General features: G+C 46.9%; 1 protein-coding gene across 1 annotated transcript in view; it reads left to right on the top strand.

Annotated features, from left to right (window-relative positions):
* LOC149348090 (uncharacterized) overlaps positions 1–27,532 on the top strand; it is a 292,673-nt gene that overhangs the window by 231,581 nt on the left and 33,560 nt on the right. The window contains exons 70-87 of the mRNA XM_089541683.1: positions 383–409; positions 1,810–1,920; positions 2,578–2,685; positions 3,417–3,551; positions 6,047–6,154; positions 6,543–6,638; positions 6,751–6,846; positions 7,408–7,503; positions 9,652–9,747; positions 9,917–10,012; positions 10,201–10,296; positions 14,475–14,570; positions 15,324–15,419; positions 15,607–15,702; positions 16,595–16,690; positions 18,666–18,761; positions 21,479–21,574; positions 27,425–27,520. Of these exons, the coding sequence (XP_089397809.1) occupies positions 383–409; positions 1,810–1,920; positions 2,578–2,685; positions 3,417–3,551; positions 6,047–6,154; positions 6,543–6,638; positions 6,751–6,846; positions 7,408–7,503; positions 9,652–9,747; positions 9,917–10,012; positions 10,201–10,296; positions 14,475–14,570; positions 15,324–15,419; positions 15,607–15,702; positions 16,595–16,690; positions 18,666–18,761; positions 21,479–21,574; positions 27,425–27,520 (1,737 nt within the window). The remainder of the gene's footprint in view (positions 1–382; positions 410–1,809; positions 1,921–2,577; positions 2,686–3,416; positions 3,552–6,046; positions 6,155–6,542; positions 6,639–6,750; positions 6,847–7,407; positions 7,504–9,651; positions 9,748–9,916; positions 10,013–10,200; positions 10,297–14,474; positions 14,571–15,323; positions 15,420–15,606; positions 15,703–16,594; positions 16,691–18,665; positions 18,762–21,478; positions 21,575–27,424; positions 27,521–27,532) is intronic.

Raw genomic sequence — 27,532 nt, 5'->3', positions numbered from 1 at the left:
TTGTTCAGGTAGAAGCTGAAATTTTTTATCACAAAAAGGAAACAAAACTGAATTTTTTTTATTTTAGCCTGCTATGTTTGCTTAAGGTGACTGAATGGATTCCAAGAGAGTGCAAGCGTAGCAGGGGACGGCAGAAAGTTAGGTGGCCGGATGAGATTAAGAAGTTTGCGGGGATGCAGTGGCCGCAACTGGCTCAAGACAGACAGGGTCAATAGAAGCCTATTGGAAAGGCCTTTGCACAAGAGTGGACGTAGTTAAGCTGGGGACGAATCCGGGTGCTGAGTTTCGGAAGATTCTGTACCTGATGTGTCTTATGAAACAAAGCTTGTTATATGCAGCTAGTGCTGCCATTAACGCTGTTCTCTTGTTCCTGTTCTTCCAGACCATTCGGGGGCAACAACGAAATCTGGTGAGGGAACAGTCTTTCACTCGTGTCAGCAGCCAGCGCAGAAGAAGCGCTTTGTTAGCCGCACCGTGCACATTCCGTGGCGTTCATAAATATTTGCACAGCGAGGCTTCTGCTTCGTTAAAATGACATGACAGCTACATTCGACAGACGCTGAGTTTCAGATATGCGCAGCCAAACTGGATGGGAAGATTGCTCCTTTTTTCCATTTGTCGCAGCTAACCGAAAACGTAGATCATATGTTGAAAAAAAGCCTTAAAGGGAAACTGAAACGGTTTTTTAGAATTCGAGGTTATTCAATAATTCGAACCTATCAAGCTTCTAGATAAATCATGCACAGTATTTTTGCACTAGCATTTAAAATGATGACATAATCGTCAATTAAAACTGCGACGATGTGCACGCTTCTCCTCACTACGTTGGAGGAGTGCGAGGAAACTGGGCAGTGATATCATTGTTGCCGAAATTTCAGGTGTCCGCTGTTACGCCTGCGTGCTGTGTGCGTCGTCAGATGGCGCCACACAGTGCATCGTGAGCTCCACCTTCGATGGCGTCGGTTTTCTTCCATGGGATAACCGTTTCTTCGCTGGAGACGTAGTGCCGTCATACGTTACGTCATTATCGAGACCTCTGGCCGTCGGTGTGCACTTCAGAGAAGCCTGAACGCCGACGACGACTTTATTCGGCGATTGCGCCACCATTTCAAATGCTAGAGCTAAACGATTTAGCAGGCTTTACCAGCACATTTCGCACATTCGGCAACCTTAAACTCATCGAATTCTAAAACCGCTTCAGTTGCCCTTTAAGTAGAAGCATTTCTTTTGATTCCCATAGTTGTAATGGCCCTTTGTATGACAGCCTGAAGCTACAAATGGAGTATGATGTGCTGCCATAAAGCGCAATTCCTTAAAATAACTTCTCCTCTGTGAGTCGACACCTAAGATTGGCCATCAAGAAAGAGCATGAAATGCCCATTAATGGGATGACTTGCAGTCTTCCTTGATATATCTAAACTAGTTGAAAATTCCACACTGCGTCTTGGTACTATTCCACTAGCCACTGCGCCATCGGAAGCAGATAAACGCTCGCAAGCAAGCTAAAACTGTTCCTGACTAAGCTGGGACTTTAATATCGGCCATAAGAGAATTAAAGGGAAATATAGGATGCGTGGTCTCGCGAACGAGTTCAGACGAAAAATTTGGTCGGCGATATGAGAACGCACTTGTTATGATTATCTCGGCTACTTTTACTCGACTCGCAGAAAGGTGTGACAAGACTATATACAGCTTAAGAATCCTAGCATTTTAAACACCTTGCTTTTTTACAAACATGCCACGTGGGCAGTGCTAAATTTGCTTGCATCCTAAAATCAGTGCACAACTATTTTTTGTTTTCTTATGCAGAATGTCCGGTGGACGAGTGCAAGAAAGCATGTGAAGAGGCAGAACCCGGCAGAAATGTCGTCAAAGTCTCATGCTCCGTGTCCGACATTTGCTCCTGCTCGTACGAAGACAGTAAGCTGATATCATACGCTACAACGGCTTAGATGAATTTGATCTTGTCTTGTTGGACACGGTGCGAGTAGCAGCGTCGCCTTGATTTCCGGCAATTTTTAGAACAGCCAACGCATTATCGTATATTGCTTCTTTCGCCCAACCTGCCCGAGAGGTTCACTTCTGTAACTGCTTCCACTTCTTAAGGCGTAAGAATAAACTCCGACTCCCATATGGGGCCACAATAAATGCAAGGAAAAGATTGAGAGGGCTGAAAAAATGAGTTTTTTGGAGAAATAAAGCTCTTCGCTTTGAAACAGAACCTTCATTAGAGCTTAAGGTCATGGCAGTGTAAATTAGTGTTGTGAGAAATGCATGCCAGCTCGTTCGTATGCATGTGCGTGGTAAAACATTTGGTAGGCTCGCTGAACTATGCCAAGCTGAAGTCACAGCCTTTACTTTACCCTGAGGCAGCAAAATGCTTCCGCTTTTTGACCCAAATTATTTACTTTCAGGAATAACTTCGTTGCCGCGAACTTCATAGAAAGTAAAGTGCTTAAATGCTTGGGTGAATTCAGCAGAAAGTGAAGTTGAGAGAGTGAAGTGAGCCGAAGCGAGAGCATTTTCGGAAGCGCTTGCTGAAAATGTTTTGTACAGTTTAGTGGCTTCCCATTTCAGACTGCACGGCTACTAAGTGCCTCGACTACTGCAAGAAAGCAGTTTCCCAAGAAAACCTCAAGGCGGCCGTCTGTAGAAACAACGTTTGTCACTGTGACAAGAAAAAGGGTACGTTTACTAATAAATATCTGCTGTACCTGCTCGGAACATCGCGTTACAGTTATCCTACTGAAGAAGGGATGAGTGACAAATGTGAACAAGTTTCTATTCTTTTTTTTTTGGTTCCGCATTCCTCGTGCGAGACGAAGAAAGAAAAATTCGCTGTGGCTTAGCTTGGTTAAGCCCGGTAATTGCGAAAGCAATATTCGTACCTACGCCATGGTACAGCGGGTAGTGTAGCTGGTGGTAGTGCTTGTGGTTAAACTTGTGATGATGCATCGGTTATGCAATCCAAACCAATCCAATTCAATCCACTCCAATCCAATCCACTTCTATCCACTCCAATCCAATCCACTTCTATCCAATCCAGTCCAATGTAATCTAATCTCACGTAATCTAATCTAATCTAATCTATTCCAATCCAGTCCAATGTAATCGAATCTAATCCAATCTAATGCAATCAAGGTCAAATGAAAGTCAATGGTGGTCACCGCCGCGGCACGATGGTGGTCACCGCCGCGGCACGGCAAAGGCGTGAAAGTGCAAGTAGTATTGAAGGTCAGTGGTGGTCACCGCCGCGGCACGATGGCAGTCACCGCCGCGGCACGGCAAAGGCTTGAAAGTGCAAGTAGTATTGCTTTCGCAATAAAATTAAATTCTTTTCGAACGTGAGCGTTGTTGATGTCGTGCAGAAGAATGCCTATACCACTTCGAGCCATCCTCTTTTCTTTCTTCCCCAGAAGAGAAAAAAGAAACCCAGTGCGATCCAAAGTCGTGCGAGGAAGCCTGCCAACAGGCGGAGCCAACCAGGAAAGTGCTGGGCACAAAGTGCCCCGAGCCCGGGTCCGACATCTGCGAGTGCACGTACCAAGACGGTGAGAAGACAAATTTTCGCACCATTTTACCACGAAGTGAAACAGTAGTAACTTGTCTTACTGGCAAAGAAATGCTCCTCAAATGGAGGCTTCACCCAGTGCCAGCATAGCTAGGATGGCAGAACGCCGGTGCCGTGCCTGCTGCGCCAATGACGAAATTTTCCCTCCAGGACAGAGGTAGCCGGACTGTATCTAGCAGGTTAATTAAGTGAAGTAAAAAAATAGTAGCGGAACAAAGGTACGCGTTTCATCATATCCTCCTCTTCTGCGTGCAAATGATGAAAAACCAAATTCATCATCATCATCATCATCATCATTTTATTCCAACATCAACATTACAGATGCTGAGGAGCATCAACAAAACGCCTCTAACTGGGCTTGACGGGGTTCAGGGCTCCTAAAAACATGGCACTGGCAACAAAACTAGAATACAAACACAACGCATCAGACATGGGAGGATGTGGTACGAAATCAAGGCATAAGCAAAGACAATTACAAGATTAGGAGAGTGTTTAATGAAGTATACAATGTACGGTGCAATGCAGAAAAATGTAGAGAGTGCAATTATTGTGGCTATGATATATTTACAAAAAAAACAGTATTGTGGCTATGAAACAACTCGTTTGTTTAGAAGCGACGGGAGCATATTATGTAGCATCTGGTAACCATTGTTAGTGCGTGCTCGAGGTATTTCCCACAGTACAGTACTGCGGGTATTCCGTGTTGAGGAGTCATTAAAAGTAATTAAAAAACAACTTACGCCATGATTCCCACAGAGCAGCAGAAAAGTGTTCGCTGACCTTATTACCGCAATACGCCATTGTGGAAGTGGGATATGTTGAACTCTGTCAAAAAAAAGACAGCCCCCACTTTTAGGGAAACGCAGCGGCGCCAGTATACGGGGCGTATGGTACTTTCCCTTAAATAGGACACCGCTTAAAAACAACTTCGTTTGTTTTCATCGGTACATGCACATTCACGTATCTTCGACCGACATCTTAATTTGCTATTCTTCACGGGCGCCGTCTTGAAAAGGTCTTAACGTTAAAGAACCCCAGGTGGTCGAAATTTCCGGCGCCCTTCACTATGGCGTCTCTCATAGCCTCAGTCGCTTTGGGACGTTAAACCCCAATAAACCAATAAACCAATTTTTAACTGGTTTTGAGGTGATATGATAGTTTAATAAAATGTGCATAAACCTGCACTATGGCTTGAGTGCCCTTACCAAATACAAAACAGTTTAAGGACGACAAAGACGCATTTCGTTCGGGGCCTTCCATGGTCGCAAGCAGCAATGTTTTGGGCAGAACGCTTTTAAACTGTGTGTGTCCGACTGAAGTCGCGGATGTCATGAGCTTCTGCTTTCTTAACACATTTGTTTAAAAGTCGCTGACATGGCCCAAATGATTTATTAGTTTAGCCTTTGCTCATGGAAGTGAGTGCAGCAGACACACCTACGGCAATAATTAGAAAGCGATATTTTGGGTCGACGCGGCTTAGAGTGGTGTGGAAACCAATGGAAGCATCTATTGCTTGCATAGCCTCGCATTGCTTACATAATCACACATAGCTTACATAACTAAACCCACCCACACAAGAGAACACAACACTCCAGCCTCTGCCGTTGGGTGCGTCCACGGGCCTCGGCGTTGGCTGCCGGCGACCGGTGGCTCTTCAGTCTTCGTGGACCACGATTGATCCGCTCATCATCTGCTCACCTGTCTGATCAGGGTGACAAGCCCTTCATCTTCTTCTCTTCTTTGTTCATCCCTTCTCTGACGCTCATTGCACGTCCTGCGTTTCATCGTCTGTGCCGTTCTTGTAGTTTGGTGGTCCGCGGTCGTCGTGTTACAGACAAGAAGTCGACAAAATGTGCAGTGACGCGGGCGGGAGCGCTCTAGCCAGGCCGTCCACCATTAAATCATGCCATAGCCATTGGTCATGTCCTACTGTATTCATCGACTTGCCGTCACGTAACAATGTCACTTTTTTGGACACCGCAACTTTGAATCTAGAGAGGAACGCGATACAGATCACACTTTTGCAGAGCCGTTTTGCGCTTAACTGGAGATTTTGGCATAGGTTCAATACAGAGGCACCAGCAGTTTTGACATAACTTGCGCAGTTTTGGAGCAAATGCTGTACCTTGCCGTCTAAAAAGCCTTAAAGTGAGCTTGAGAGGAAGTATTTTTATTCTCGAAGTAGGCTATTCTTATGAAAGCGAAAAGATGTAGCCCCATCAGCACGGAGCCTATACTCAGGACTTCAAATGTAATCATTGCATTAAATCCTGTGCTGAATAGTGATGAAAATAAGAACACATTGAAAAACAGAAATTATGGCCCTCATTCACACCCGCAGAGTGATCATTGCTTGCAAGCGCGCTGGTAATTTTTTTTAATGCTGGTCCCCTGACCTCGAATCTAGCTGAGGTTATGAAGAACAGAAAGGCTTGAGGTGAAGTTTTAGAGACGCTTTCAACTTCATGTTTTCAGATTGCACAGAACCCGCATGCATTGACTACTGCAAGAAAGCCGTTGAGAGGGAGGAGCTGAAAGGTTCAATGTGTATAAACAATGTGTGCTACTGCAATAAGACTACAGGTACGTGCATTCAATCGGCGGGCGTCCCATATTCTGCCTCCAATAAAGATATAACGCACAACGGCGCAGGCAACGGAGCTTTTTCGGTTATGAAGCAGTTTCACCGTAGCGCTTCTGCTGGTTGTCTAATTTTCGGGGGCAATCTTCTTAAGCTAACGCTATGACAGGACTTCGTACGCCGCCGGGAGCTGACGGCGTCGAGACTCAACGTTCGCACGCAAAGGTAACTGGGGCAAGACTCGACGGTCGCGGAACTGCCTTTGTTGTTCCATTAAACATGCAGGCGCCAACTCGCTGCTGTGGCGCAGAATTTATGCAAAGTTAGCCGTTTTCTGCGCAAGAAGTTTTGTTCGTTTTATCGTGCCTAAGCGCCTCTTCGTTTCGACAGACAAAAAGCCTGAAAGCTGTAGCGAAGAAAAGAAAGATGTCTGTAAGGCACAAGGGCTGAAATGCGACTCTTCACAAGGATCTGCTGTTTGCGCTGGTGAGAAAGCACTTTCGCACGCTATTTGTTAAACACTCCGGCCAGGAACGATGTATCCTGGCACTCTGAAAACAAGCATCTAATACTAACGGTAATCCGGTATTTCTCGCAGATCACAATCGCACAGCTTGCAATGAACATGAGAAAGCGGAGTGCAATAAAAAGAGAAAGCAGTGTGATTTCTCCGCCGGGGCTGCTACTTGTGTGGGTAAGTAAATCATCCCAATGATTTATGTCAAAACTAGGTTTGAAAAGTCAGTTTTAAGTGCGTGCAACCCGAACATATTACATCATTAAGCAGAGAAACGGCGTAGCCGGCGAGGAATGTCGACAAAACGCCGATTGGTTGAAAAGGTCACACGTTGAGCTTTGAAGTAATGTGCAATACTTACGCTGAAAAGAAAATTCGGATGATTAGTTGGGAATCGAACCCATCAGCCTCGGGTTGCCGGTCAGACACGCTACCTCCAGTCTATTGAGGCCCGTTCATTCGACAGGGTTAAAGGGAGACTGTCTTATGGTGTAGAATACCTGTTGATGTATACTAATGAGTGTGTGCAATTAGGAATAGCTACTAATTAAGAGCTACAAACTGATCATTAACTGTCGCCTCAAACAATTAAGGGCAAGCTTAAGTGCCCACAATTTACTAAACTGTGGCTAAGATTTCCTGCAAAGATACTGAGTTTACATTTAACACAACTTATGCACACTTTTCATTGTACCTGTTTTTTCGCACTCACGACAAAGGTTTCGCGTCTTCTGACAGATAACGAGCGCGACAGGTGCAATCCAGAAGAAAAGAAACGATGCGAGTCGAAAGGAAAGGACTGCGACTTCAGCGCAGGGGCTGCCTTGTGCGTTGGTAAGCAAGGGCCCTGCAAACGGGTCTAGTTAGATGTACGCCGTTCTGTTTGTGCGTTACGCGTGTTAACTGGACCGTAGACTAAAAGAAGTTACCTCATTGGGTATTCAGTGTGTTCGGTTCTTCGTTGATATTACCCGGAATTCCGTACTGGTTTCACCTGCTGGCCATTTTTTCCTTGCCAACTGGCCACATAGCGCTAAAAAGACACGGACACAAGGGAGACACACAGGACGGGCTCTATAGCGCCCGTCCTGTGTGTCTCCCTTGTGTCCATGTCTTTTTAGCGCTATGCGGCAAGTGAACAATCACCAACTCGTCCAAGCTTCCATTCCTTGCCAAGCCCACCAAAGTTCGTTGGACTAGTCGGTGTCCATCTCAGAACAACACTCAGTTACAAGGAAAGACGGGAACAATGTGGGTCGCATTTTTCTCATCACTGAGTGTTCGTCTTTTCCACACTGTCTTTTACATTTAAATACTCTAGCCGAAGTCAACTGGAAGAAATCCAGTTGGCAGGGCGTTTATTGCGAATACTAAATGACCGATGTGCCATTTGAAAAACGGTTCCCATGCCAAGAGTAGCAAGGGATATCTCAGAGTCAGGTGGACTGGTAAGGTTACTGGGGATTTCAGATGAAAACCCGCAACTGGCGTAGCAAGACTGATGATGATAATGACCCCTCTAGACAGCCATAATCTTCCTGTCCCAGCGTTTCTTTTATGAAACATTTCACGCTATCCATTCGACTGCTTGATAGCTCGAGTCAAACGCAACGAGAGGGAGAATCAACTTTATTTATTTGAAAAGATAGAAATCATCCTCCAGCCTGACCCAGCCGATGACCTTCAGCTGTTCACTGGCTTAAGCGGCCAGAAAGATGGTCCTGGAAGGTTTTGTTTTGTTTATGGGGGGTTTGACGTTCCAAAGCTACTAGGCTATGAGGGACGTCGTAATGAAGGCCTCCGGAATTCAGAACACCTAGGGTTCTTTAACGTGCGCTGGCATCGCACAGTACACGGGCCCCTATAATTTTGCCTCCATCGAAATTCTACCGCCGCGGCCGGGATCGAACCCGCATCATTCGAGTCAGCAGCCGAGCGCCATAAAAGCTGAGCCACAGCGGCGGTGGTGCTGAAAGGGGATATGTCATTATGCATTTTTTTAAGTGGCCTCAACTATATGTCAGGGAATTAAATTCGAGAAGATCGTAGCTCTGCACGAACTCTCCCGCTACGTCCGCCTATAGGGAATCAAGCTAGCGCTTCTCGGATCGAAGAATTAACGGAACAGTAAAGGTAAATATCAAATTGAGCAAGGCGGAGAGATTCTTCGTCGGGAATGACATCTCCTTTTCTCCGCTCACATGTCGTTGCGTTTCTGAAAAAGTCGCAAAGTCTGGTAGCATGCCAAAAGTTAGCACATTTTTAATGACGCATTTTATGCGGAGCTCTCCGACCAATCACATGCCCCACTTGAAGACACTCGGACCGAGGCCAGAAACCGAAATTAGCCCGGCGGTTGAGTTGGCCGTCACAGAGCGCCAAGCCTCTTTACTCGTAATTTAAACTGTTTTTGTGCATCGACCCAAAAATGGCGTTCCTCTGTGTAGCACGCATATAGGCAGCCACCAGCCGCAGTTGTACGCACCTGCCTGTGGTGGTACCACATTCACTTCGCTTTTACGTCTGGGATATGATAGCTCGCTTTACGGTAACAATGACGTATTTTTATTACGTGGCGCTAAACTTAGTAATACGCTATATTTTCCTTCATAATTTTTATATCTATTACTTCATTTCGATTCTATTTTGGTGTGCGATGTCAGTGCACGTTAAAGAACCCCAAGTGGTCGAAATTTCCGGACCCCTTTACTACGGCCGCCCTCATTGCCTGAGTTGCTTCAGGACGTTAAACCCCAATAAACCAACCAAACCAATCGATTCTATATTGATGAAGGGGACATCATTAGTATTTATTGTTTCTTAGGACCCTCGTATAGGTCTCGAGTGAAGCGCAATGCTTGCTCGTAAAGAGTTCGCAACGGATAAACAGCGCGAGCAGATTCGGATTACTGCCTATTCTCACCAGAAGTGCCGCGCATGTTAATACCTCTTTGTGCGGTTCTACTTTTCGCCTCTTATCAGATAACAAGCGAACAAAGTGTAACGAAGAGGAGGAATCCAACTGCAAGTCTATGGGAATGGAGTGTGACTTCTCCGCCGGTCTAGCCTTGTGCGTAGGTGAGCAGCACTCCTTGCAGGTTTGCATGCCTTCGCTATCTGTGAGGGACCAGTGAGGCTTTGGGAGCCCCGAGTTTCTGCGAGCGTCCGAGTTCGGCGAAAACACCGAATGTACACGCGGCATTTTTCTCGAAGCGTTCATATTTATCTATTGATTTTTTCCCCACAGATAACAGTCGCAAAACCTGTACGCCCGAAGGAGAGAGGGAATGCAAAGGAAAGTTCAAGGAATGCGATTTCACCGCGCAAGCCCCTACTTGCGTCGGTAAGTGGCCGGCACTCTGAGGCACAGATTGTATCCGGCGAGTGCATTCTTCTTTGTTCATGCCACACAGCGTGCCAAGCAGCAACGACGCACCGGCTCTTGGCAATTTCATTACCAGCGCCGGCCACTGTTCTGCCGAGATCCACTGCCATGAAACCAACTTTGCTTCACTCCCGCTTTTTTCGCAGACAACAACCGCACTGAGTGTAACGAAGAAGAGAAGAAAGCGTGCAAGGAAATGGGAAAAGATTGCGACTTCAGCGCCGGCACCGCCTTGTGCATGGGTAAGGAACTGCAGCGCGTCCGGTGCATACTGTCGCCCGTATTCATTTTTCAATCCTTCAGATAAAACGCCTCCTTCGCTTTGCTCAAAGCCCATTTGCAGAGCCGCTTTGAAGTCTCAATATCAAACGTACTTTCATGGAGCAGGTGCAGTACGCCAAGATGGCGGTGCTGAATGTTGATATTATTTTAAAGAATTTAAATTAACCAGTTGTGTAAATGGGACCACCAAAGTAGAAGCTTGGGCGAGTTGGTGATGGTTCACTTGCCACATCGCTAAAAAAGACACGGACACAAGGGAGACACACAGGACGGGCGCTAACTTACACTCCTCTTACTTGTGACAGAAGCCAACAGCCACAGAAACTAAGGGGCACAGGGGATTTTTTTTTAATTAATTTATTTATTTTGTGGTGTTGATCAATTTAGAATATTACTGAATATGTCATCGTTTAAAGATAATTGATTAGAAAAGCAGAAGAAAAAACGACCACATGCCGCCGGTGGGATCCGAACCCACGACCTCCGAATTACGCGTCCGGTGCTCTACCTCTGAGCTACGGAGACGGCTGTCAAACCTTCTGCTTTCGGGGGTATTTATGTTTACAAGTAACCTAACCTTGAGAGTGTTCATCAGCGCCACCCACGTTCATAAACGGCGGACGTAGAACGTCCTGAGTTACCGCAGGTGAGACGTAGAACGTCATCGAACGGAGAGGGTGGAAGCTGTGTGAGAACCCTCTTATGCATCCTATGGCATCAAGGCTGCCAGAATCGAGGCCCTCGCTAAGCAATTACGCAAACAAGGAAGGGGAATGAGGGGCTCGTTGTAAATATGACAGAAGCCAACAGCCACAGAAACTAAGGGGCACAGGGGATTTTTTTTAATTAATTTATTTATTTTGTGGTGTTGATCAATTTAGAATATTACTGAATATGTCATCGTTTAAAGATAATTGATTAGAAAAGCAGAAGAAAAAACAACCACATGCCGCCGGTGGGATCCGAACCCACGACCTCCGAATTACGCGTCCGGTGCTCTACCTCTGAGCTACGGCGACGGCTGTCAAACCTTCTGCTTTCGGGGGTATTTATGTTTACAAGTAACCTAACCTTGAGAGTGTTCATCAGCGCCACCCACGTTCATAAACGGCGGACGTAGAACGTCCTGAGTTACCGCAGGTGAGACGTAGAACGTCATCGAACGGAGAGGGTGGAAGCTGTGTGAGAACCCTCTTATGCATTAAATTAATTAAAAAAAAAATCCCCTGTGCCCCTTAGTTTCTGTGGCTGTTGGCTTCTGTCATATTTACAACGAGCCCCTCATTCCCCTTCCTTGTTTGCGTAACTCCTCTTACTTCTAACTTACTCCTCTTCTCTGTTATATTGCCTGGTTTCATGCAATAAACTTCAGTTTTGTAAGTTAGCGCCCATCCTGTGCGTCTTCCTTGTGTCCGTGTCTTTTTAGCGCTATGTGGCAAGGGGACCACCAACTGTGTATTTTGCCCGCCGCGGTGGCTCAGTGGTTACGGCGCTCGGCTGCTCACCGGAAAGACGCGGGTTAGATCCCGGCCGCGGCGGCTGAATTTCAATGAAGGCGAAATTCTAGAGGCCCGTGTGCTGTGCGATGTCGGTGCACGTTAAAGAACCCCAGGTGGTCGAAATTTCCGGAGCCCTTCACTACGGCGTCCCTCATAGCCTGAGTTGCTTTGCGACGTTAAACCGCAATAAACCAAACCAAAACAAACCAAACCAACTTTGTATTTTACTCGAGGGTGTCTGTCTTATATCGGCACCGCGTCGCTACACCCTGGTCTGCCGATTAACGCGAACGCTTCTGACTGATTATTGTGAACCGCGATTGGCGTACTTTTATTTTAGCGTCCGTGGCTTTAACTTTGGGTTTGGTTTGGTTTGGTTTGGTTTATGGGGCTTAACGTCCCAAAGCGATTAAGGCTATGAGAGACGCCGTAGTGGAGGGCTCCAGAAATTTCGACCACCTGGGGTTCTTTAACGTGCACTGACATCGCACAGTACACGGGCCTCTAGAATTTCTCCTCCAAAGAAATTCAACCGCCGCGGCCGGGACCGAACCCGCGTCTTTCGGGTCAGCAGCCAAGCACCATAACCACTGAGCCACCGCGGCGGCCGTGGCTGTAACTTTTCGTGCGACGTAGCTTGATTACAATAAAGGATATCTGAATCTGCCTAGGTACGTCTCGCTTATCTGAACTGTATCATATTCTGCATTTTCCAAAACGAGAACTGCGCTGCAGAAATTCCTCGTTCTGAGAATGCTCTCTCTATGGTTCTGGGAACGAAGCGACCTTTAAAGGAGGGCCATCCGTGGCGGCTGGGAAGCGGTTCCCGAATTCGCTCTTTGACCTCCCATCAAGGCGAGAGGTCGCTTGGTTAGTTTCAGGATTGTAATCTGCGCTGAAAATGCTATCAAAATAACAGTGAACTGTATAAAGAGATAAGAGTTGAAATTAACGCAAGTATGCGGCAAACATCTCTACTCTCCAGCTTCTCTACTGTTGGTTTACATATCACTTCTACCGAATGTAAGCCTCTTGTGTGCGGTAAAACTTTAAACGTGGGACATCGACTCTATAATGTTGTGTTCGCCATCGCGCGTTAAACTTTTCTTGTAACCCCGCACGAATATTGTTTGCAATTTTTCTTTAACTACGAAGTTTCTGAGAAAGCTGTATAGCTTTCCTTTGTAGCCGTTTGGCTGCGCTCGGGTGGATGCCAGTGAGTAATTACTCCCTTATTACAAATCTACTCCACCTTGGTGGATTCCTCTAAACAACTGACCAACACAGTTCCCACTTGGAGTTATTGATCAATTCGCTCTCGCCCTGCCATAAACTTGCCGTCCCGCTTAGCTCAATTGGTAGAGCGACTGCTCCGGTGAAGCGGTGGTCCCGGGTTCGAACCCCGGACCGGGACGAATTTTTCTTTAACTACGAAGTTTCTGAGAACGCTGTATAGCTTTCCTTTGTAGCCGTTTGGCTGCTCTTGGGTGGATGTCAATGAGTAATTACTCCCTTATTACACATCTACTCCATCTTGGGGGATTCCCCTAAACATTTGACCAACATTGTTTGCTTTTCTGGCGTAAGCAAAGTTCACCCGTTGCGATTGAGTCTGATCACTGCTTCAAGGAAAGATTGGCAACCCTTCCTACGCGCACACAACGCAATACCTCCACGGAGGCATTTTAGAGCCTCTACAACCAACCGTGTCTGCGCCAGCTTTTATACAGGGAGTATTTGGAGCTCCTCCGCAAAAAACGCGATGTCCTCCACGTTGGACATGTGTTAGAAAGCCATTAAAAAGAAAGAAAAATAAAAGTGTCCTGCCCCCCCGTTGGACAGTAGGCGTATACGGGTTAAGATTGAAAGGCGCCTAGCCCGAATGCCGTCGAAACCGTGGCAGTGCTGAACTTGCTGCATAGGAAGGCCACACGCGGCCTGCGTGCAGAAAATGCACGGCGAAAGACTGAACGCTCGTGTTTGTTTTCTGCGTCGTCGCTTTTGCGCTGTTTTAGCTGTGCGGCTCACCACATTACGGCCGCGCTCGCCACACTGCTTTCCATGGGTTTAAATGGTATTTGTCCACTGAATGCGCTACAGCATTCTTATAGAGAGCGCCAGATAGGTCACCAGCCGCAGTTGTACGAATCCGTCAGTGGTGGCATGTGGCGCGCTTCGCTTTTACGCAATTTTCTGGATACCCTTTAACCACGACTACGCCAATATGGGACTAAAAACGGAGTGTGCTGCCCTCTCGCGCACTCCGTATAATAAAAGGAGTTCCCTAGAAGTGTCTTTACTCCCTTTTTACTCTTTTTGTTCAGACAGCATAAAAACTCTTCTTTCGGCAGCGACATATTTTCTATTACGTGGAGCTAAACTTAGTAGTATGCTGTATTTTCCATCAAAATTTTTATATCTATTACTTCAATTCGATTCTATTTTGAAGAAGGGGGCTTCATTACTATTTATTATTTCTTACGGCGCTCAGAAAGGTCTCGAGTGAAGCGCAATGCTTCCTCGTCAAAGTTCGTAATGGATAAACCGCGCAAGCAGATTTGTATTACTGCCTGTTCTCGCCAGCAGTGTCGCGCATGTTAATCCCTCTTTGTGTGGTCCTACTTTTCGCCTCTTATCAGATAACAAGCGAACGAAGTGTAACGAAGAGGAGGAAGCCAACTGCAAGTCCATGGGAATGGAGTGTGACTTCTCCGCGGGTTTAGCCTTGTGCGTAGGTGAGCAGAACTCCTTGTAGGTTTGCATGCCTTCGATATATCTGTGAGCGACGAGTGAGGCTTTGGCAGCCCCGAGTTTCTGCGAGCGTCCGAGTTCGGCGAAAACACCGAATGTACACTCTGTATTTTATTGCGAAAGCAATACTACGCCAGGTGTCGCCTCTTCGCGGTACCGCAGCTTACCCTTCACGGTCGGTGGTCGGTCATGTGACTACTGACGTCATACCAGAGCGAGAGATGGGGCACCAAGTCGGCTTTTCAGTGCGCCGCAGCTAGACTTCGCGGCCGAACGACAGTTGGCGGTCGGTCATGTGACTACTGACGTCATACCATAGCGAGACATGGGGCACCAAGTCGGCTCTTCAGCGCACTGCAGCTAGAACTTCGCGGCCGGTCGACCACCTGCTAATGGCGGCAAGCGATTGACGTCATACAATTGGCAAGAGCTTGCAAGCCTTGCTGCGGTGATGGATGTGTGTTGCAGCGTGTGGTATGACGTCATCCACAGACATCCAGGCGCTATCGGGTGTAGAGAAAAGTAGCGCCTGCTCGCCGGTTCTTCGGTATAGCTATGGAAGACTTCGGACGCGAGTCAAGATTCTTGTGTTGTGTTACCGTTTTACCTGATGGAGGCTATGGATATCGAAGATGCTACAAGTTACACCACTTGCTTTCGCAATTACCTAGGCTTAACCAAAGCTAAGCCCCAGCAATTTTTCTCAAAGCGTTCATATTTATTTTTTTCCCCCACAGATAACAGTCGCAAAACCTGTACGCCCGAAGGCGACAGAGAGTGTAAAGGAAAGTTCAAGGAATGCGATTTCACCGCGCACGCCCCTACTTGCGTGGGTAAGTGGCCGGCACTCTGAGGCGCACATTTTATCCGGCGAGTGCAGCCTTCTTCGGTCATGCCACACAGCGTGCCAAGCAGCAACAAAGCACCGGGTCCGGAATTTTATAACGAGCGCCAGCCACTCTTGTGCCGAGATCTATCGCCATGAAACCAACTTTGCGTCACTCCCCTTTTTTTTCGCAGACAAAAACCGCACTGAGTGCAACGAAGAAGAGAAGAAAGCGTGCAAGGAAATGGGAAAAGATTGCGACTTCAGCGCCGGCGCCGCCCTTTGCATGGGTAAGGAACTTTAGTCTCGCAGTAAATCCACTCTTAGCTGCGTGTACTGTCTTGAGGAACCGAGGTACTTTCCAAGTCAGTCGCAATCGCCATGGAGCTAGTGCTTCAAGCACCAAAGTGGTCATTCATAACGCGAGTGCTAATTGATTGCTTAATAAACATCGCTGAAGCAGCGCATTTGAAGTCTCTTATTCAACCTTTTGGTCTCATACGGAAATGAGGCTTCTCCCTTACAAAAAAAGTTTTAGGCTGTCTATGGAGTGTCTATAGACTTCTATCTATACAGTCTGTAGACTGTCTTTAGACGAAAGTCTAGAGGCAGTACGAATGCCATAGACAGTCTATAGAAAATCTATAGATTTATGGCCATACACGTTTAGTAGACTTCTGTCTATAGACAGTTTATAAACTATGAATAGGCAAAAAACAATATCTATAGGAAGTCAATAGAGTCAATAAGAAGTCTATAGACTCTCTATAGACCATTTTTGTAAGGGTTCAATCCAAACTAAACGGCACCGTCGTTTATATTAAGGATAGACTATGGTGATCGCTTTCTACGCTATACCAATGCCTGCCAAGGTATGTTTGGGGCAAGCGGACATTGTGGACCGTGTTTTGAGTTATGCTGTCAACCTACTGCGTATGCGAGCCGTTTCATATAAGGGAGAACATCGCAAGGGCGCAATGAGAGTCATTTTCAATTAATATTCAAAGGTACCGCCAGGTGTAGGGAGACAGAGCGCGAAATAGAACTGAAGCAAACTTTGAACCATTTCACGGGCGAAAACCACTTCCTAGCTGCAAAGTGTGCCTTCGTGGAATCCTTTGTTTCCTCACTACACTGGTGCGAGATAATTTTTGGCCGTTTGCTTCCTTTCATGGTCTACAGAGAAAAAGCCAAATAGTTGCAACGAGGAAGAGGTGACCATGTGCAAATCAATGGGCATGAAATGCGATTTCAGCGCAGGAGCACCTCTCTGCAAGGGTAAGTGGCCTCTTGTCCGTGTGTAGCCTGCCACCACCTATTTTTTAAGGAGGTATGCATGCCAGAGGGCGTTGCGTGAACACCTCTCCGCACGACAGTTAAGTCGCGCTATCTTCATTTCGCATTTTTGTCGTAATCTTCTCAGAAGATTTAAAAAGATAACAGTTAAAACATGTTTTTTATTACAGCGGCAGCTCTTCAGCAGCCGGCCGTGGGTTTTGAGTTGCAGTGGTATGTCGTAGTTGTGGGTGTACCAGGTGGGAGAATTGCCATGGGAACCACTCGGTGTTTACCGTTCAAGGAGGAGTGTATGACTTGAGGTGGAAAATTGCTTAACCGCTCGATGGTTTCTCTAGGATGGTTACCGTACAGGGAAGGTATCGGAGGAGTAGAGAAGTCCCCGGCCGTAGGATGGCTACCATGGAAGGAGGATGAGGGTATGGCGAGTCTGTAAGAAGGCGCAACCGGTCGGCGGTTGCCACGGAAGCCGCCCGGAGTGCAGTTACCACGGAAGGACGGGGAGGGTTACCGTGAAAGAAGCAGGGAAGCAGAGAAATCCCTAACCGGAGGATTATTACCGTTATGGCGAGAAAATGAGAACGCGCAACATGTACAGTCTTTGTCAAAAGTAACCAGGCTGCATGGTTTGCTTCTCATTTGTAAACAGAGCCCTCACGGCTTCCATGAAGATCAAAAAGTTCTTTGAAGGTGAGAACAGGGGTTCTCTTTACCATACAGAGATTGAGAGCTTGAGGGCTGGCATAATAACTTAAATATACGACTGTGAAGAAAAACGTGCAGCCTGGTTACTTTTGACAAAGACTGTACCTGGTTTGCATGGGAACCAACCGGAGGGTAGTCGCCCTAGAAGGAGATTTGGCGTGGAAGAAGGCGCAAGGATGAGCGTATGGCGAGAGTCAATCACCGCGATGACCATCCTGAACGTGGCTACCATGTCAAAGAAGGGTATGGCGAGAGAATGTAGCACAGTCTATCTGCCCCTGCTAAACGCGCTGCCCGAAGAGAGGATCACCGGCGGCCCTGCTTTTCTAGAGCGGCGGACTTGAGAGCATACCTGGACGAAAAACGACTACGCGTGGAAAATTGAAAAGAGCGCCCTAGAACTGTAGAGAGGTCGTGTCGCTCTCACATTCTCTCCTACAACATATCGTGAAGTATAAATCAGTTAACAGCGGTCGCTGAACTTAGCATTGTCCGCGGTAACCACCCTGTCAAGTTTTTGGCGCTAGTTAACGCGTGAGAAGGGCAGTAAAAAAAGAGCGAAATTGCGCGCCGGTAGAGAGGGAAAGTGCAACTCTACGCTTGGCGCCCCTGTGCTCACGAGTGAGAAAATAAGACGGCTTTATATAGATCGCGAACAGCGTGTAAAGAGTGGTCTTATCAAGGTGGTCTTGAGGCGTTCTTCACAATTCATGGTAATCATCAAAATCAGCCAGGCAAAGTAAGATGCTTGATAAGCCCGAACAAGAGCTTTTCTTGATAATTGATAAGCGATTCTTCTCTGTGGCTATCGCGAAATGTTCCCTAAAACCACATCCCTTTCTTATTTTCACTCTCGGGCTCACTCTGGTTTGGCTTGGTTGGTTTGGTTTATGGGGCTTAACGTCCCAAAGCGACTCAGGCCATGAGAGACGCCGTAGTGAAGGGCTCCGGAAATTTCTACCCCATGAGGTTCTTTAACGTGCACTGACATCGCACAGTACACGGGCCTCGAATTCCTCTTCCTTAGAAATTCAACCGCCGCGGCCGGGATCGAAACCGCGTCTTTCGGGTCAGCAGCCGAGCACCATAACCACTGAGCCATAGCGACGCGAGCTCACTCTACCATGCGACTCCGCATTTATGCAGCCACATTACAGCAGCTCTTTAAATATATACTAACCCTTGGTTTGCTCCAGAAATCTCGCCGCAGGAGCTAACTCGTGCCTTGTTTTAATTCTTCACTTCCTTCCAGACGAAAAGCGCACAGAATGCAATGAAGAAGAGAAGAAAGTGTGCAAGGAAATGGGAAGAGACTGTGACTTCAGCGCCGGCGCCCCCTTATGTATAGGTAAAGAAGTAAATGTTTGTAGGTACGGCGTTTGGAACACTGGGCATATATGCGTTAATATGGAAAGCCACCTAGCCTGTGTCCAAACCGGTTGCGGCGACAAGTGCGTGGTCGGCTGCGCGGTCCTGTAAACGATCGCGTCCTAGATTTTGCACTTGCCACATCTCCCAGATCTATGACTGGCGCATTGTTATGCTGTTCGCCGGCAATGGCAAATTCTCTTCAGAGTCTGACATCATTCGCCAATTATCCCTGGAACAGTATGCTTCAATGGGTTGTCCTAAACATAGCAGAATCCAAACTTGGATTGGAAACTGAATGAAGAAATGCCTTTCGGCAGTGTCTTTTGCAACAATTCCTCATATGTACCGAATAATGTTGCGACGAAGGTATTGAGCGCTGAGTATTCGGTTCTCTCAAAACGGAAGCGTCGCTCCTTACGCTAGGTTCGTACGATTGGTTCTGGCCTTCCTAGCGTAAGCAAGCAGCGGCATTTCAGCAAGCGTTCTGGCTGGAGGACATAAACAGGCGGCGTTCAGAGCCGATGATTACGAACTATGCATCTAGTGGAAATGCAGCATATACCGCAAGATATGCTTACATTCTCAGGGAGAGCACCACACCTTATGAAATATCGCTGATTGGTCTCCAGGCACCGGCACTGAAGGCAATCACGTCATCTAGTTGACTGCGTGTACAGTCGGGGACAAAAGTCTCCGGACCACGTGTTGTTCTAACGAAGCCGATAGCTCTGCTATTAGTCGGCGGCTGGAGACCACACTTGTGGAGATAAAAGTTAATTTTTTGTTCTTTCATCTCCACAAGTGCGGCTTCTAGCCGTTGTCTGATAGTAAGGATATAAGCTTCGTTTGAGGAACACGTGGTTCGGAGACTTTTGTCCCCGACTGTACATTCATTGTAAAAGCATGTTGCGGTACTGCGTAACCTCTTCCTGTTGGCAGTGATGCTGTCTCGCTGAGTAGGTTAGTTGAGGCAAGTAAGCGAGTGAGATTTTATTATTTGGATAAAACGGCGCACGGTTGTAATAACCGTTACATTCTATTAAGACTCGAACGGAACTCAGGGGAGCGAGATTGGCACGACTGAAATAAAGATTTTGAAGGGCGGAAGACGCTTGATGGCAGTGACGAGTGTCTTTCTGTGATCTCAGCTGAGGATTGCTGATGATGCTCGGCTCTTACTGGTTTCTTTTACTGCAGGCAAAAAGCAAACAAGCTGCAATAAGCAAGAAGAAAAGATATGCAAGGAAATGGGCATGAAATGTGACTTCAGCGCTGGAGGAGCTATCTGCATGGGTAAGTCATTTCTCATCAGTGTGTACCGTGCCATAAGCTGCCTGTTATGGAAATATTAGTGCCGGAGAGCAGTGAATGATCGGGTCTAAACCCGTGCCCAACTAGAGCACTTTCTTCTAGCCCGTTTTAAGGCGGAAGCCTTTAATGCCTCATCGTTGTAAGCAGGAGTTGTCGACAGATGTGTCACGCTTTTCAATTGGTCGAAACGATCGTGACGTCACAGTGCGCGAATTCCAAACGGGGCCAATTGTAATTTGGCTAGTAACCATGCAACCAATTAAAGGGATCGAATAGTGATGCTCCAAGTAAGTGGGAATGAGTTTAGTTAATTTATTAATTACTAAATTAGCCTAATTAACCTTTCTAGTCCGGCCAGATAAATAAATAAAACTGAGTAGGAAATTGGTCGAGTTCGGGAATCGAACCCCGGTCTCCGGAGTGCGAGACGAGCATGCTAACCACTCCGCCATGCCAGCTCGATGGTTTAGAATGAACGAAGGCAAGGCGCATCTAGTGGACACGGTGTCTTCGTTCACTCCCATCTTCCTATCTTCCCGTTATGGCGAAGTTCAGGTGTCCATCGAGGTATGCGAGGCAGATACATTTCCTTTCCTCAAAAGCCAATTTACCGACCAGCAAGGCGTAGAACCGAAGGGGCGATGGAGTTCTATGGACTCCCTGGCAGCGTTACAAGACGCTGTCGCGTTTCACTCTTAGAGGCGAAGCTTAACATCTTAACCACACATCAGTGACACAAGCAGCAACACCGTGCTTATGGCTTTCGCCTCACCGCACTTTAGGGCAACAAAGTCCCCCCCTGAATTTTTTGTCATCTCCTCCTATGATCTGAAAACTGCCACTCCAAGTTTGCTCTTTTTGTCTCACAGGTGAAACACGTCACAGCTGCGATGAGAAAGAGAAGAAATTATGTGAAAGTATGGGACGTGATTGCGACTTCCTTGATGGGGCCCCTCTGTGCACGAGTAAGAAAATACTCCTGCTTGCAATCTGTCCTGAAGACTTTCATGGATTTAAAATCGGCGTGGCACAAGTTAATTGGCCTGTATTGCACTTTTTCGAAGTTAATTGCCGTTCGGTTGTACGCAGGGTGGAGTCAAGGCAAATCTACGTCAGAACTCAAAATTAACAATAAAAAATGGTGAAGGCAAAGGTCAAATTCTTGTTACACTGATCTGTGAGGAAGTGCTGGCATGTGTCGCAAGAAAAGTTCTAGCTTCCCCTCTCCCTCCCTGCAACCTGGGTCTATGCGCAGCTCTGCATGTCATGCACCAACTTCATGTCAGCATCAGATGCATCGAAAGTGCGACGGGCACTGTTTTATTTCTCCAGAATTGTCGCGCGTGATGAACTGTGCTGATTTAATTATTCCTTGCTTTTCAGACAAAACCCGCTCTGAGTGTAACAAAGAAGAGAAGGAAGTATGCAAGGAAATGGGCAAAGACTGTGATTATAGCGCCGGTGTCGCTTTATGCATGGGTGAGGATGCTGCGTCCCGAAATTTAAAACTTCAGTTTGTTTATGTTTCAGTGATAACTCCTGTGAATCTAGAACAGCGAGGGCAGAACGGTGCCTGTGCAGAACATGGTGGCATTGTGCAAATTTTCTTCAGTGTCTAATTTTCTGACTTATCTAAAAGTTAGAAATTGTACGTGTCTGAAAGAGAAAGTTTTAGTTCAGTTTCGATCTGTTGATTCAATCGGAGTAACAGTGCTCATAGGGCATTCGTTTCGAATGTTTTTGAGAAAGTGACTTCTTTGATCATGTGGTGCTCGTAAGCTATCGAGGTTCTGTTCCCATGCATGGCGCTAAATATCACGCATTGTCTCTTTTGGATAGAGGCAAGTCTAGGAGTTTTTTTTTCGGCTTCGAATGGCACTAAATACACTTCTAACAAGGGAAGGGTGCGGCTTAGTTTGGACTGATCCATGTGAATACTGCAGTGCTGAGAAGCACGCAACAACGAACACAGAGAGTACTCCGAAAGAACATAGCGCAACGTGCGGCCTGTGTTTTCGTAGTGTTCGTTTGTTCGTGTTTGTCAGCAACTTGGTGTTCGCGCACATTTATAACTAGCGAACGGGCGCAAATAAGACATGAACTCAAATTACCATGGATGTCATGAATCCACCTTCAGCCTATTCAACGCATCTGTTTCAGTGTCAAGAAGATATGGCGCACAGCTTAACGTGACAAACCGGCTGCGGCGACATGTTCGGTGTCGCTTACGTGGTCTTAGTGGACGGCGACATCGCGTACTTTTCACTTCCCTTTGCTCACTGAGCTACAATTGCTGCATTTTTCAGTGCGTGTAGCAGCAAGCTATGTTGCGCATTTCATCAAATTTTCCGGCCTGCCTAACGACACCGCATTAATGCAAATGTACACGGGACATTTTTAAAATGTGAACTCTGCTGTTGCATGTGTGGTTCACCTTTTGTTGCGCAAAAGTGTCGCCATGCATTTAATCAAGAAGAAAGTTTGGTGTGCGCATAAATAGAAGCATGGCTGTTTTGGCCAGGCTCCGATGAACGGCGGTTACTTGCTGGATGTCTCTAACGTAAGATGCCTAAATGTGCGGTGGTCATAGTGGGTACGTGAGCTTACGTTCCTTGCAGCGCTTGCGCAGAAGCATCTATTAGAGATCCGGTGCCGTGAATTAGAACACGAACCTGTGGCAACCTATATGGCCTGGACAGTGAAGACGCGCTCAGTAACAAGGGGATCTTTCAAGATTTTTTAGTGGTAGCTGAAGGGAGATCGGATCACTTACGAGCAACTGTTGGTGAACTGCTGTGTGTTTGCAATGCTGTATTTCTCAGTGTAGAAGAAACAAATTAAGAGACACCTGCGACAAGGTTTGCTACGAGGGAAAAAAAGAGCGCAAAAAATCACTTGGGCAGCTTGTGCAGGGATAAGACGTTTATGATAACATTACATACTGGCGGCATGACAGTAGCAGCGTCCGCACAGATCATTTGGAGGAGCGGAGCTTGCTAGAGACCGCATGTGTGACTCATACGTGACGGCTTGTTGTGAGATGGAACAGTGCGGTTCCATGCCAAGGCGGTCATACGCTAAACAGTGCTGCGGGTCAGTCTGCATGGGAGGCTTCGATTGGAGAAGTACACGCCTGCCATAGACAGTGCGCATGGCATGTTTGCTTCTGCTTCTATGTCTCTCTCAGTACATTTTTTTTTTTAACTTGGTGGGAATGTGTGGTTGCTTCTACAACTGCTTCACACACAGCTTCACTAACGAAGCAGGGGCGTCCAAGTCGGCACAGTGCCGTTCCCGTCCGTTGTTCCTGGGCTCGCGTAATAAAGGGAGCCGGATGGTGACCACCCCTCTCACCTCGGCTTCCTTTTCCATTCCTACTTTGACGCGAAGTGGGCCTACAAACGAGACAAAAAAATTTCAGTACGCTAAATAGGGAAGAACTTTACTGACTGTGAGGACAAAATGTTCATAAAAACCACCTCAGCTCAGCGAGAGTTGAAAACACACAATTCAAAACAAAGTGTGCATCGCAGAAATGTGTAAAGCGTTTGGCGAATGCGAAGAATTACTTGGTGTATGCTTTCTTGCTCGAGAAATATTGTGCGGGCTCATGATTACTGGTTTATCTCCATCGATTTGTCCAGGCAAAAACAGAAAGAACTGCAACGAGGAAGAACAACATGGTTGCGAGGAAATGGGCATGAAGTGCGACTTTAGCGCCGGAGCTCCTCTCTGCACGGGTGAGGGACATTTTATCACTGCGTAGGCTGCCATTGCTGCGGTTCGCTGGACATGGAGTTTTCTTCCCGCGCCGTCTTCGTCGTGCTTTTTGTTCTTCCGTTCGAAGGTTTCAAAACAGCAACTCTTGAAGAAGTGAATTCCTCTTCTTTTTACACAGACGAGAAACGCGAAAGCTGCAACAAGGAAGAGAAGGAAATGTGTGCTTCTATGGGAATCGACTGTGATTTCAGCGCTGGAGCGCCGCTGTGCATGAGTAAGTAATAAAGCTGGATTTATTCTTCTTCTTCGGCGGTCGATTTGAGAAGTTTACAATAATAAGCAAGCTTGATGAAGTTCTGCAGGAGTGTCTCGCTATGTTGGAATCTATCTTCACGAGTATAATATGGAAGGGAATATTTGCTGTAAGAAAATTATCTGCAAACATCTCCGATACGCGTCATTCCTTGCTGACCTACCAGAGAAAATTCCCCAACGCCCTTTTTCGCCTTAGTCTCCGTCAAGATCAAAAACTGAATGATCAACGTTTGAGTGCGATGGATACACATTTGCTTTCTGCGGTATTTTCACGCGTGGTAAATACGGTAATGGAATTGATTATAAGCGCAGAAACACAGCACTGGAAGGAATAAACGAACTCGACAGGATAGCGCTCTGTCCTGCCAAGTTCGTTTTGTTTGGTCTGGTTTGGTTTGTTTATTGGGGTTTAACGTCCCAAAGCGACTCAGGCTATGAGGGACGCCGTAGTGAAGGGCTCCGGAAATTTCGACCACCTGGGGTTCTTTTACGTGCACTGACATCGCACAGTACACGGGCCTCTAGAATTTCGCCTTCATCGAAACTCGACCGCCGCGGCCGGGATCGAACCCGCATCTTTCGGGTCAGCAGCCGAGCACCGTAACCACTGAGCCATCGCGGCGGGGCTCAAGTTCGTTCCTTCCTCCGCTGTCTTTCTGCGATAAAAAAACAATTCCAGTAATGCGCCAACTAGACTGCAAAAAAAGTTCTCACAGGTAAATGCGTTATCTGCGAATTTCATTATTCCTTCTTTCACAGACAAAACCCGCACTAAATGTAACGAAGATGAGAAGAAAGTGTGCGAGGAAATGGGAAGAGCGTGTGACTATAGCGCCGGCGCCGCCCTATGTATGGGTAAGAAATTTTACTTTAACGGTGGATCTGCCGTCTCCGTATGTTAACTTGATCAATTCTACCTGTGTTCTTGCGTCAGTTTAACGACGCTGCAGCTACCTAGCTGCCCTGTGTAATGGTGCTATGGTATAGGTGTGGCGCGTAAGAGACGAAAATATTCAGTTTTGGAACGGCGTAATTAGTTTTGTTTTGAGTAGTTTTAGTTTGATCATGCTGTGATAATATTTTTCTTTATTCAACCTCGGCCATAAAGTCAAAGCTTCTGTGTCACACCAATAAAGGCCTGGGCGCCTACTATCTAGTAATAATTTTGCCATGTTCTGTGCGGTATATGAACGGATTGGCCACTGGGTTTCAACCTTTCCTCAGAACACGCCACTGATGGTTAATTGTTGCTTTCTGGGCGAGTTGGTTATCCATAATAATAGAGCACCGCGTAACAAAACAAACCAAAAGCAGGAACACCTGCCGGGCTCGCACACTTTCCTTCTGTTTTAGCCCTCGTGTGGCTCTGTGTTCCTCCTTTTGACCTGTGTTGTTACGCGCTGCTCTATTATTGTGCTTAAGTGGTCGAAACAAGCTTTCAAGGTGGCGCTTACATGTAGTCTAAGAGTTTCGTACAGGCTTGCAATCATGCACAAGTAGAGTACTAACTCCCACAGTCAATACTAGTTAGAGATTAAGAAAACATGTGACTGTTACTAGCGCATTGATATGGGACGTGGTAGCCGAATACTAAAGCCGGGTGGCTAAATCCTGTTCTGGTGAGAGATCGCGTTGCCGGCAAAGGTTGCCGGGATTAGGCCACACCTCAGGCCTTGATATTCATTTCTATAGATATATTTAATCCGGTAGATAATTGCATGGCAACGGGATTCGAACCGCGGTCCTCTTGCGTGCGAGTCGGATGCTGCACCTTTACGCCATGAGAAAAGTGCATAGCACCTGTATGTTACCAATATTCACGTATGGAGCAGAAACTTGGAGGCAAACAAAAAGAGTCCAGAGTGAGTTGAGGACAATGCAGCGAGCTGTAGAAAGGAAAATGATAGGTTAAGAGACGGGAAGAGAGCAGAGTGTATCACGGAACAAAGGCGAATTAGACATCCTAGCAGAAGAAGAAATGGGCATGTGCAGACCATGTAATGCGAAGGCAACAAAGTCGATAGTCATTAAGGAGTTCCAAGAGAAGGAAAGCGTAACAGATGGAAGCAGAAGTTAGGTGGGTGAACGAAATTACGGGGATAAAGTGGCAGTTCATTCTTTATAAGTTGGAGACGCCCTGGTTCCGCAGTCGACGTAGTAAAGCTGATGAAAGTGTCTGTGTATAGAGGGCGCTACTGTTATTGAGAGCAGCGCCTACATCCACCTGCATATAACCACATCATCGTTCGAATAATATGGTTCCGCAGTTCCGAGGGCAAGAACTGCGCTTTTTCGGAACTCCTCAAGTCCTCCATGTCGTCCCGCTAATGTAATCATAGTGTTCGTGGAAGGCGCCAAGGGTCTCGCCCTCGTCGACACCGGCGCTGCAGTATCCGTCATGAGTGAAGCTCTCTGCCGCCGACTCCGCAAAGTGACTACCCCACTTTCTCACTTTTCGCTTCGCACCACCTCATCACACCGCATTCATCCTTCAGCCGCATGTACAGCCCGTGTCCTCATTCAAGATGTCTTGTACACCATCGAGTTTATTGTGCTGTCTCACTGCTCACACGACATCATCCTGGGATGTGTCTTCCTTTCGACTCATCGTTCTGTTATTGACTGCGCCCGAGCAGAAATTGCCTTTTCTCCGCTCTGTGACGCCCCCTTTTGCGACGTACCTACCCAGTCTGCCAAACTTGTAGACGCTACTGATACCGACATTCCTCCGTTTTCTGCTGCCCTCGTACCCCTCTCCTGCGCAGGCGTCACTCATTCAACTGTTTTCTTCACGCCTTCCGAAGCCGCTTCCCGCCATCCCTGCTTCCTGTTTCCCTTTGCTGTTCTCACGAACGACCGGACAAAGTGCAAAGTGACGTCTTCCACCGTGCCATTGACGCTGACCTTCCACCCACTCTACGTGATCAACTCGTCGGCCTCCTCCAGTGCTTCCGTTCTTCCTTCGATCTTCCTCAGACTGCCTTGGGCCGCACGTCTGTCGTTTCGGCCACCATCGACACCGGTACAGACGCCCCTCCTCTCACGAGAATTAGTTTTAGACTTTCAAGGATACGAATGGCAATTTTTTTCTGAAGTTAAAACAGCGTGCTATGGCAAAGACGGTCCCATTAAGATCCTAAACAACAAAGGGACCCTTACCTAGCGAGAAAAGAACAGTGCTCAACTGAAACACACTTTGCTACTCGCGAAGAGATTCTTTTACTAGGCGCTTTCGCTTCTAAGGACTCTTGAAGTAGCACATTTCTCATGAGCTGTTTCGATTTACATCTGCAGGCAAAAAGCGAACAAGCTGCAACAAGCAAGAAGTAAAGATATGCAAGGAAATGGGCTTGGATTGCGACTTCAGCGCAGGAGCACCTCTCTGCATGAGTAAGCTAGTTA

This window comes from Amblyomma mixtum, chromosome 4 (genome assembly GCF_055824585.1).
Source record: "Amblyomma mixtum isolate Tamu chromosome 4, ASM5582458v1, whole genome shotgun sequence".
NCBI classification, from domain to species: Eukaryota; Metazoa; Arthropoda; class Arachnida; order Ixodida; family Ixodidae; genus Amblyomma; species Amblyomma mixtum.
The sequence above is the reverse complement of the archived record's forward strand: the minus strand, read 5'-3'. Positions and strand labels throughout refer to the sequence as shown.